The 12,750-nt window shown below is 42.7% G+C and overlaps 1 protein-coding gene across 3 annotated transcripts in view; it reads right to left on the bottom strand.

Moving 5' to 3' along the window:
• Bicc1 (BicC family RNA binding protein 1) overlaps nt 1-12,750 on the bottom strand; it is a 227,704-nt gene that overhangs the window by 136,183 nt on the left and 78,771 nt on the right. For all 3 annotated transcript variants that reach the window (XM_052163406.1, XM_052163408.1, XM_052163409.1), the window contains exon 2: nt 11,198-11,244. In XM_052163406.1, coding sequence (XP_052019366.1) covers nt 11,198-11,244 — 47 coding nt within the window. The remainder of the gene's footprint in view (nt 1-11,197; nt 11,245-12,750) is intronic.

The following is a 12,750-nucleotide window of genomic DNA, read 5'->3' as shown; positions in this document are numbered from 1 at the left end:
ATAAAACGTAAGATATAGACATCAAAACAAAAACAAACTGGCTCCAGGGTAATACTTTATAGAAGAGTACATCCTGGCTTATGCAAGGTCCTGGGTCTAATTCTCAGTGTTGCAAAGGAAAAATAAATTTAAAAAAAAATCAAACCAGCAAATGAGACAGAAAAATCAAGAAAAAAGGAATCTCTCCAAATACAAGATGCAACCATCTCAACCCTACACTGAGTCAAGGTTCCATATGTATTCTAGAACTGTATGTGTCTTCAGTCTTCAGACTGCATTGTCCTCATGCCACAATGTTGGCAGCTATACTACCATCATTTGGATGTAAGATGCAGACTCTATTGTCTTCTGTCAATCAAACCTCCGCTTAGATTTATTATCATGCCTTCCTGCTTCTAAACCCAGCATAAGCGCATCATGTCAACTCATTTTGCTCCCAGATCTATAGGAAATTACATGTTTTTTTGTCACCATGTGGTTGTAAGAATTGAACTCAGGACCTCTGGAAGACCGGTCATTGTTCTTAACCACAGCGCCATCTCTCCAGCCTGGCACCCAGGTCTTAAGTGGCCTGTCCTACACTCTGCAGCCACTGGCCAGATCTTGTGGCTCCTATGTCAGTGTAACATCACTGCCTCTGGACCATCCAAGTTATGAACAACCTACTTTGCAGATCCTGACTTCCATCACACCTTCTGAAGGGGCCCATGGCATCTTTGTGGATGTGTTGGGAGGGGGCTCAGAACTGATCACACTCTAGTACTTCTAGTGGCAATCTTTAAGCACTGCGCCTTCCAGTTAACAAGAAGATTGAGATGAGATCACCTTTCTCCCTGAAGGAGCACATGGATTTGGGGAAGCTATGGATGGCAGCAGCCATCTGTTCACAACTCGGGCAAATAAATAGCTTCAGTTCCCAAGGTCCTGTTTCCCTCATCTATTCAGTAACCCAGGAACTCTCTGAGGTCCCACTACACCCTGGCATCCCTTAGTTCTAACCAGATGTACGGAGCAATGTGCTAGGTCCCCAAACACTTAAGAGTTCAGAATCTAGATGGATTATATTAACTCAAGAAAAAAAACACCCCGAGAGCCTCCCACGGTGGCTGACTGTGAGCTGGCAACCAGACAGGAAAGGCAGAGACAACAGTGACAGAAGACTCTAGAAGGGGCATTTGCAGCTGAGTTGGTTTGTTCTGAGGGTCTCTCAGGTGAAACCGGAGTTCTCTGGACAACCAGTCTGGCTGTCCAGATTGCTCCTGGAAACTCCTATCTCTGCCTCCTCAGGTGACAGGGAGCCACTATGGCTACCCAGGATTCGAGTGGTTCTCGGCAGGTGAGGGGTTCTAGTTCTCAGACTCCACAGTGTGTGCGTCACCCAGGACGCTATCTCCCTGGATCTGTAACATTAAATTTTATGGGAATAAACCTGAACACAGGGTTTAAGTCGTGAGGAAATAACACATGAGCAATTAATTAAGGTTCATGGTTATATAGAATTAACAGAACACGTGACTACAAAATCACTTTTATCAGCACTAGTGATCGACATGGATACTGACAGGAGTGTAAAATCTGTCCCTGTTGTTACCCACACTATATCCCCAGTGCCTCTCAACCCTGGCTTAAAGTCACTTGACCTCCTTTTAAAGAAACAATGCCCATCTACTCCTTTCTACCAGGACAACCGAGCCGAAGTCTTCCCTTGGATCTTTTTTTTCCCTTATGGCTTACTCAGCTTGTTTCTTTTTTTTTTTTTTTTTTTTTTTTTTTTTTTTTTTTTTTTTTTTTTTTTTTATAGCCACAAACAATTTTTTTTTATTTTTTTATTTATTTTTTTTTTAATTTTTTTTATTCGATATAATTTATTTACATTTCAAATGATTTCCCCTTTTCTAGCCCCCCCCACTCCCCGAAAGTCCCGTAAGCCCCCTTCTCTTCCCCTGTCCTCCCATCCACCCCTTCCCACTTCCCCGTTCTGGTTTTGCTGAATACTGTTTCACTGAGTCTTTCCAGAACCTGGGGCCACTCCTGCTTTCTTCTTGTACCTCATTTGATGTGTGGATTATGTTTTGGGTATTCCAGTTTTCTAGGTTAATATCCACTTATTAGTGAGTGCATACCATGATTCACCTTTTGAGTCTGGGTTACCTCACTTAGTATGATGTTCTCTAGCTCCATCCATTTGCCTAAGAATTTCATGAATTCATTGTTTCTAATGGCTGAATAGTACTCCATTGTGTAGATATACCACATTTTTTGCATCCACTCTTCTGTTGAGGGATACCTGGGTTCTTTCCAGCATCTGGCAATTACAAATAGGGCTGCTATGAACATAGTAGAACATGTATCCTTATTACATGGTGGGGAGTCTTCTGGGTATATGCCCAGGAGTGGTATAGCAGGATCTTCTGGAAGTGAGGTGCCCAGTTTTCAGAGGAACCGCCAGACTGCTTTCCAGAGTGGTTGTACCAATTTGCAACCCCACCAGCAGTGGAGGAGTGTTCCTCTTTCTCCACACCCTCTCCAACACCTGCTGTCTCCTGAATTTTACCCAATATCTATCCACAAACCCGGCCCTAAAAAGGATAATAGGAGGACAACACCAATACAAGGAGGGAAACTTCACCCTGGAAAAAGCAAGATAGTAACCTTTCATCAAACCCAAAAGAAGTTAAGCATTCAAATTTAAAAAATAACGTCAAAAATGATAGGAAGTAACAATCACTATTCCCTCCAAGTTTTAACACTAAGCACGAAGAAATGGAAGCGCTACAACATGGATTCCCGTCAGTGACTGAGCTGGAAGATCCGTCCCCTCAAGAGCTCTTGGACCTAAAGGCTCGTGGCCTGGCCTCTTGGTGTGCATTTATCATTACACTGGTGGTTTAATGCTAATTGGAACATATGCTCAAGTGATAGCCAACAGTGCTTTAATCCTGCAAACAGAACCCAATTTCCCACGCCTTGCCAAATCTAAATCGTTTGTATCCATTTCTCAGAAAGTTTTGCTTCCTTTCCATAAAACGGGGCCAGAAATAAACTGCGGCAGCCAAAACTTTCGACTGCTTTTCCCCCTGAAAATACATTTTTAAGTGACATATCACACAAGGATCAGAACTTAAGTTAAACGCGGCAACATTTATTTTATAGCCATCATTCCGAACTTGGCGATTTTATGATCCAAAACTTAATAAAGGTATCACAATAGCTGAGAGCCCATGTTGCAAAACCTCATTAAAAAAATAATCTTTGCTTATTCGGGAGAGTAGTATTTATGTGTTCCTAACCCCAAACTAATAAAGGAATCAGGACAGAAGATCTTCCCAGCAGGCCTGTACCGTGTTCCTGGGCTCAAAATTCAACAGCCATAAGTATTGGAAAAGCAAACTTTATTGCCAAATATCTGGTCATTTTGAAAATTGATTTGATTTGGTTTGTGGTTTTGTTTTGTTTTCTTTTGGGTTGTTTTGGTTTGGTTTAGATATTTTGTTGGTTTTTTTTTTTTGTATTGTTTCATTTTCTAAGACAAGTCTGACACCGTAGTCCAGGCTAGCCTAGTGTTCACTATATAACCCAGGCTAGTCTAGAACTTACAATAATTCTCCTGCCTAAGCCAACCAAATGTGGGGGTTACAGGATTAAGCCACAACAGCATTTGCAACTACTTTCTTTTTTTTTTTTTTTACTCTTTCTGAGGAAATAACACATGGAACAGATGATCTGCTGAGTTCTGGATTCAAATCCTTCCACTCATCCTTATGGCTTTCCAGTGAAAAGCCAGAGAACATTATTAGCCCACATGAACTGATTTCATATAGTTTAACCTGTTTCCTAAAAGAAAAATATATATATATATATATACATATGGAGGGGTATCCCTGCCTCTTGCCTTGGTTCTTTTGCAAAGATGTCTTTCCACAGAGCCCAGAGCCTCCTTTAGACACTATGGGGCTATGGAAGCCGCCGTAACCCTATTAAACCCTCCCCAGCAGCTCATCCACAAGGCCTTCCTTCTCTCAACACACCAATTACACTTCTAAAGGAGGCCATCTCAGAAAATCAAAGTCCTACTCAAAACATGAGCTTCAAGGAGGCCTTGATGTCTCAAGAGTAGAAAAAATATCATGTCCTACATTTCCCCTGCATTTCCTGTGCAGTGCATGGCATTTACTGTCCCCTTCTCCTGAGTGAGCTGCCTGAGGGCAGGAGCCATATGGGGACCCCTTCCTTTCCGCAGTCATGACTTCCAAGGATGACAGCACCTGTGACCATGAATGATTATTCAGCTTTGAAACCAGCCCTCTCTATCTCTCTCCCTCACACTCCAATGCCTCCAGCTAATGCCTCTGGTCCCTCAGAATCAACCTTTTTGGAGGCCAGATTTGCTCTTCTTTAGCATTCTAAGAGACCCATCAGACAAGAGGGGTTTAGGATTCCCCCTGCTCACAAAGGAACAGGTCTCACTCTCAGGAGATGAAAAGGATAACACGGAGAAGTATTCAGATAGGAAGAAACTCACAGTCATGTTCCCATCAGGCCCTGAGAAACATCCCTGCCTCAAGTTTGCCAATACCTCAAGTTTGCCAATACCTCTCTCCTCTCTCTCTCTCTCTCTCTCTCTCTCTCTCTCTCTCTCTCTCTCTCTCTCTCTCTCAAGAGCTGGCTTGAGGCAAGAAAGCTTGGCCTCTCCAAACCTCCAGAGCTGGGGAGCAGGCCACACCACATGGCTCCCCAACAGCATCCACCACCAGGGAAGATCTACTTAACTTACAAAAACGACGCCAAGCCCCCGAAGTTTTCTTGCTCTCTTATTCATGGGAAATCAAGGTTCCCGGGTAATTCCAGAGTAACAAGGCTCACGGGAAATAGAGTTTTTCATCTTCTTCCCAAAACAAGTAATGGAAAGCTCAGGAAAAGAAGCCAAAAGGAGGCACGGGGAGCCGGGGGTGCTCGACATTACACCTGTCTGGTCTGTTGTCATGGTGATAACAAACAACAGATACTGTAGGCGATCTAAGGTCACCTGCGATGACAAAAGTCCTCAGCCAACTCACAGAAAGGAAGGCATGCTTGTATGGTTCTCATCTCCAAATCCATTTCTCTACCACGAAAATGCCTGAGAACACTGTTTTTCAGGAAAGAATTTACATCCAAATAATTTTTTTTTAAACTGCCAAAGAGGCAGTTTAGAAAAGCCACAAGCACTACATATTTGACATCAGACAATAACATCCAGGATGTTCAACCACTTAATTCAAGGATCAAGTTACTTAGAGAAACATAAAGTAATAAGACCTTCCTCTGAACCATTATTAAGAAAAAATGGAAATATTCATGTACTGTACTGACTTTTCCCTGTGTGTTGGCCACACATACACACTCACATGCATGCACTCATGCACATGCGCTCACACACAGGCAGATAAAAAACGGTCTCAATGGGGGCTGGAGAGACCGCACAGCAGTTTAGAACTTTTGCAGCTCACAGAGAGAAGCCCTGTTCAGTTCCCAGTACCCATGGCCAGCAGTTCATAATCTCCTAGAACTCCAGCTCCAGGGGAATCAGAGGCCCTCTTCTGGATCCTGCAGGTACTGCACCCAACATGCAAATTGTCATACAGAGACACACAAGATACATATTTTAAAAAATTCAATCTAAAAAAAAGACTACATTTAAGCATAAAGACTCACCATTTGAAAAGGTGCCTTTATAAGCAACAGTTAACTGAATAAACTTTCAAATGGGGAAGACAAGATAGAGGCGGGTCAGTCTTCCAACACTTAGAGATCAATGATCGTCCAGTGGAGGACACACATTGAATTTTATCACTTCTACTACACTCAGACTAAAAACTAAGGTAGTCTCAGCTAAGACTACTGACCTGTCCATTCTGAGGTACAGGGAACCAAGCTTTCCTTGAAGCAATCTTTCCTCTAGAAGGCTACACTCCCTAACTTAATAAATTAAAAAAAAAAAATGCCCAAAGCAATCATTTTGCCTAAAAGGCAGGAGTTTGGGGTGATAACAATATAATTATTAGCCACCAAGAAGTATCTTTTCCAAGTTAGTTATGCCATTAGCTCTGGGCCAGGGCAGAATTTATTGGTCGATTTCCAAGGAAACATCCAATATCTGCTTACAAACACACACACACACACACACACACACACACACACACACACAAATACCCCTTCATTTAAAATATGTGATGTGTGCTTTGGGGGTTGCTGTGCATGGCCCTGTGCAGAGGAAGGCCTGGGGATCCCATCAAAGGCCACAGAGATGCTAAGTGAACTTCATCTTCGTCAGCCATCAGGACACAAGCACCTCACAGACTTTGGCTTTGGTGAGTCACACTGGGAAGACATGCCCGCCCCCATCCCTACCTTACACACTGGAACACATTTTCCTGCCAAGAAAGAGTTGACCAGGATCATTTTCACAAAAGAGGGGTGGGGGGAGGAAGATGAAGAGGAAACGGGGTAGACAATGAGTAAGCCATGAACAGCTGCCCAAAAGAAAAAAACCCACAAGGAAGAAAACATCCCGGAAGATCACTTCCATGTGTTGAGATGAAAGTTGTTGTTAGGCAGAGAACAAATCAGAGAGACCAGTGATAAGCTGAGCCACTCCCTCCCTTGTAAAGAACAGACAGAGCCAAAGAATGAAAGATATGACTGTTAGGGAACTTTGTAAAGCAAGTATCTCTCTCTTTCTCCATCTGTCTGTCTGTCTATCTGTCTCTCTCTCTCTATGTCTCTCTCTCTCTCTCTCTGTCTGTCTCTGTTTCTCTCTCTCTTACACACACACACACACACACACACATCCATGCATGTGTATACAGAGAGAGAGAGAGGGAGAGAGAGAGAGAGGGAGAGAGAGAGAGAATGCACCTTATGCAAATAGTTTAAGCCATAGCCCTATAACCCAGAAAATACTGAAAGTCACTTTCAGATGCGTGCCCAAAAAGATGAACATTACATCTACAGTTCCCTTTCAATATAATGTATGGGATCATGGGTTAAGTCTTTTCCTTTCTCAGACTGATTACATTTTTTTAGAGATGACTTGCAATGACAGCAATAGAAAAAAAAAATAATAAATGACAGGCAATTGAAATGTGGCAATCAAACTGAACATACACACACATTTAATAAATGACACTTGACTGCTTTGGTCTTTCTCTGTGACAGTAAATGTTTTCTACAGAATCATTTCCTACATTCAAAGGTGAAGAGGTTTAAGTTTTCCTTCCAGAATAATATACATTGGATCCTTAACCCCCAGTAGCCTGTTCAGAAACAGGGCCACGGAATATGTAGTAACTTAAAATGTGACGCAGAGAATAGGGTGGGCCCCTAATCGCATATGAAGAATGTGCTCGCTAGTTGTATATCAGCATGACCCAAGCTATAGTCATCTACGAATAGGGTACCTCAACTGGGAAATGACCTCCTTAATATTAGATTGTAGACAAAACTATATTCTCTTAGTGACTGAGAATGGAGGCGCAGCCCACAGAAGGGGGTGGTACACCCCTGGGATGGTGGTCCAGACACTGTAAAAGAGCACGCTGAGCAAATCATGAGGAGCTAGCCAGTAAGCAGCACTCCTCCTTGGCGCTGTATCAGCTCCTCCCTCCAGGTTCCTGCCCTACATTAATTCCTTGCCATCCATGATAGACTGTGATGTAATAATGCAAGCAAAACAAATCTGTTCCCACCCAGGTTGCTTTTGGCCATTGTGTTTGATCACAGCACAGCAGTAACTCTAAGAAAGAAACTAGCACCAGGATAATCAGGGGTTACTGTGATAAACCTGGTCATGTTTTGGGGAGGACTATGGAAGGACTTTGGAACCTTGGGCTAGAAAAGCCATTGAGTGTTTAGCTCATTGGTGAGCTGCTCTGTAGAAGCCTGGAAGTGTTAAGAGAAATGCAGACAGTGAAGGCCTGGCTTGTGGGGCCTCAGAGAGAAGCAAGGACTATCAGGGCTGTTTGACATTTTGAATGAAGAATACAGCTGGGACTGAAGAATAACTTGGGATTAACAAAAGACCATTACTACTGAGGCGAAGCCTTTGCTTTGCTAGGACAATGGATGCTGGTCAACTGTGGTTAAAGAATCAGTTGTGATTAAGAAGAGACTAGTATCGCTGAGGTGAAATCTTCTAGGAAGTGTTGGAGGAGCCTTGCTGGAGGAAGGGTGTCACTGGGGGTGGGCTTTGAGACCCTCCTCCTAGCTGCCTGGGAGACGGTCCTCTCCTGGCTACAGCTGGATCAGGATGTAGAACTCTCAGCTCCTTCTCCAGCACCATGTCTGCCTGGAGGATGCTGTGCTTCCCTTGCTCATGGTGTCTCTTTCTCAACAGTGGAAACCCTAACCCTCTAATTGTAAAATGAGACAAAGCAACCAAAAAGCTGGAACAGCATCCGTAGAATGTTACAGGCCAGGGAAAATCAAGTCTGCGCCAACCGCCAAACTCATTGAATCCATTCTTTAAACTGCTATATTGTTGGGTTTCCCGGTGACAGAAAATTACGTCTTTTACCTCAGCAGAGCATCAGAGAGATAAAACATTTCAAAAAACATGCATGGTATGTGAAAATAATGGGCTCAGAGCTAGGAGATGGTTTGTTTGGTAATGCCAAACTCTACAACCCACACTTAAAGCACACTTTAGTGTTTTAGTGTGTGGTGCACACTTATAATGCCTGTTCTGGGAAGGCTAAGCAGGGTAGCCTGTTCTGTGACTTCTAGGCCAACTAAGAGAGTCTATCCCCAAAAATGAGGTAGCAAGCTACTGAGGAAGACACTGCATGCTAATCTCTGGCCTCTACATGCATATACACAAATATGCATACACGCAAGGCATGTGCACACAAACACATATATGGGGGGGGGGGGAGAACCAAGCACATCTTTGACAGAAGCAATAACTGAAATTCTATGGGAGAAGTTCAAGGCACAGAAAGACAGTAACCCAGTAACCGTGACATCTTGAAAGACACAGTATTTGACAATTTTACTCTTGTTAAATTCTACTTTAAAGTCTGCGGGCTTCTATGATTCCCTATTCCAAATGATACATTCTATTTTTCTAATTTGAAAAATATGAAAGAGTGTAATTTAGCATACTGCAGCAAGTACTCTCATGTATAATATATGACTTTTTCATGATTTCCATGACACATAGATGCAAAGTGCTATAATGTCTTCCACCCTCTTTAAGAAGGGTCACAATAAAGAAGAAAAACCAATCCCTGCAGATCTTGAAAATGTCTGAAAATCACCAGATGACTCGAACCTGAATCTCAGAAACAGAAGGGTTTAAAAGTTTGGTCAGCGCACACACCCAAGAGTGAAAGGTGTCCCAGCAGTTAGAAGAGAGAGTGTGTGTGTCCCTTTACAGACACACAGTGATCCCCAGTGTACCAGCTCACCCCTGTAATCCTAGCACTAATGGGAGACGAGAACTGCCTTGAGTTTAAGTCCAGCCTGGGCTAAAGTGTAAGATCCTGCCTCAAACAGAGGCTGGAGAGCACCGATGCGTCACTATGGGAGACTGGAGGGTGTGTGGTCAGGTGACAGCACCACCGCAGTGCCTTATTCCTCTGCAGAAGAACCATGGTTCTGTTTCTGTCTGGTCCAAACACTGACATGTTCTTTCCTGTAAACTTAGACGTCTGCCCTTTATTAAGTTGATTTTTCCAGCATGAGCCTTTGAAGGCTCTGAGGGCACCAGTCCCTCCAACAACAAACCTGCAGACCTTTTGACCCGAAGACAAGAGTGGCCTCTGCGCTTCCAAGTAAGAGCCCAAGCAACACATGTGTGCCTGGAGTTAGACACATGGTTCCATTTACACTGCTGTGTGTGTATACATACTCAGACAGACAGATAGACAGACACAAACAGATGGATAAACAGATATATGAATGATATATACATATATATGTGAGTGTACATATATACACATATGTACATATATACATATATGTATGTATCATATAACATATGATACACATATACATATATGATATACACATATATGATACATAATATGTATCATATATGCATATATGATATATGTATATATGTATGTATACTTATGTATACTTATACACTTATATGTATATGTGTATGTATGTATATATACATATATGATACGTATATACATGTATGATACATGTGTACATATCTATATACGACATACATGTGCATATGCATATATACATTAATGTGTATGTACTCATATGTGTGTATATACATACATATACATACATGCATACATATACATACACATACACATACATACATATACACCAGGTACCACATAGTCCCCTAAGGCAGCAAGCACACTTACCTGGCTGGTTTCAGTCTCTGCAGCATGCAGCCTATGACAGGTAAATACTTTCAAAATGGAGAAACAGTTTGAGCTCCGGATGTGAGGAAACCTACTTTTAAAACCCTTGGATGGAGCCACAGGTGAATGATGAGTTTGACACCCCTCCCCCACACCACACAAAGTGGAGTGTATGGAAAACAAGAGAAAAAAGACTTCCCAATGGTTCTCCCCATTATTATTTAACCTCATCCACACACCTGGCTTCCTTTGCCGTGGCTGTCTCTACAGATATGCTCTCTAAATCCAGACACGGGTTTGAGTGCAATGATACAAGGGGGAAAGGAATGAAAACCATGGACTCCAGCCCATCTATTCAAAAGGAAGGGCCTCCTCCCAAATCAAAGATATTCTGAGAAAGAGAACTCAAATTCATCATCCAGCATTCTAATTTCTCATCATCATCTTCACAACTGGACCTGAGCATCGTTCTCCTGGCTATGTGCAGGATGGGCCCAACTGGCTTCACTGGAGGTCAGAACATTCAGGGAACAGAGGAGACAGGAGGGGCACAGTGCTGACTTTGAGCAAGCAGGTCTTAAGAGCCATCTGGTACTTGTTACAGACCCCAGCCCATGTTCTGCTCACCAGAAAGAAGGACAACATGGGAGACACCCATCCACCTCTAGGCCAGACATGGTTTGAGCTGGAGAACGCCAAGAGTAGATGAACGCAACAGGTTTGTGTTCGCATGGATGTGAGAAATCATCCCAGCATCCCTGGAGTAGCCGCAGGTACAGCACTGTTTCCCATTTATCCCCGAAACCAGAGAAGAGCAAAATGCCACTCACCTTTTGGAAAAAGTCTTCCCCACTTCTGCCTTTTCCTTCAGCTGCAGCTGTAAATTTAAAAAAAAAAAAATGTACACATTTAAAAATGCTTTCTTCATGTCAATGTTTATATTTAAAACCCTCAAGAACCAGGGGTGCTGTGATCACAAAGATAAAAATAATCCCATCCTGGCCTCATCAGGGACACAGAATTATTGAAGCATAAGATACAAAATCTCATTGATTACACATCCTTGGTTAAATGGAAGACCCACAACTCTGTCTCCACACTGAGATGTAGCCGCCCTATCCTTCCACACTTAACAAAACTATGAGAATGCTCCATAGTCAAAGCTATAGTCTGTGTTCCCCACACTTCCCATCTGTAATGGATCCCAGGCCTCTGGGCATATTCTTATATAGCCCACTTCTGAGCTGGTTATGTTTTATGCTTATGTGAACTGAAGTTTCCATGGAGGAAAAATGTATGCCTCTATTGGATATTTGGCTCAAACTATTGAATGTAGAGACTTAGAAAGTTTGGGTTATCTTTAGGTCCTGTTAATTCACTGATCACGTCTGTGTCTGAAGCAACATCCTTGTGATTATTGGGGTGACACCTTTTGTGATTGTATTAACTTAGCAAACCACTAGCTTCTACCAAACCCAAGCAAAAAGGGTCCTCAGCATCTGAAACTACAGCAGGTTCCCCACTTTGATGCAACCCTTCTACTGATAATTTCCACCAATTCATTTGCAAAAGTGCCCTAGAAACAGGTCTTTTGTCCTGTTACTAAAAGCTCTTCATGAAACCATTCATTTCCTTGTAGGAATGTGTTCCTGGGGGCAACCAGAATCTATGTCCATAGGTCAAGTCACTCATGTTCTGCTTAAGAATAGACTTACACTCTATGAGATGAAGACTGTGTTTTATGTCAATAGTTCAAATGCCCAAATACCATACTAGGACCTTAGTTCATCCCTTGCAATAATTCAATCCCCTCCTCCATTCGCTCCCACATTGGGAAACATAAGAATAAGCAAGGTCAAGACCAGTATCAAACTTCATGTGGGATGAGGGGCCTGTTACAGCTAGAATACAATCCTCTCTATGAACTTCCTGTAAGATGGATGGGGTCATGACAGCTATTGCCCCTGCCTATCTATAAGCAGTCTTCAAGGAGGACAGCTCAAGTCCTCCACCAGTGTCCTGAAACACCCTGTGACCTGTGGGCATTTTAGTTGCCTTGTGGTGTTAAGTGGAGAATTGTAGAAGAGGGAAGAGACTTAGCCATCGGCACAGGGTTACCACCGTTATCACAGTCCCAAGATAAATCTTTCTAACAGAGATGCAAAGGTATAGTAGTGGTGACTGGACAGACAAAGACTTGGAAGAAGGAACACCAGCTCCTGGATGTTAAAGTCCAGAAGGTATAGTGACCCATGCTCTGTGTAGCATGTTTGTATGTGTTTGTGCACATGTAAGAATGTGTATATGTAAATACATGCATGTATGTACATGTCTACATGGCCATATGTATATATGAGTAATGTGTACATAGACATGAATATGT

The sequence above is a fragment of the Apodemus sylvaticus genome, chromosome 19 (genome assembly GCF_947179515.1).
Source record: "Apodemus sylvaticus chromosome 19, mApoSyl1.1, whole genome shotgun sequence".
NCBI lineage: Eukaryota > Metazoa > Chordata > Mammalia > Rodentia > Muridae > Apodemus > Apodemus sylvaticus.
The sequence above is the reverse complement of the archived record's forward strand: the minus strand, read 5'-3'. Positions and strand labels throughout refer to the sequence as shown.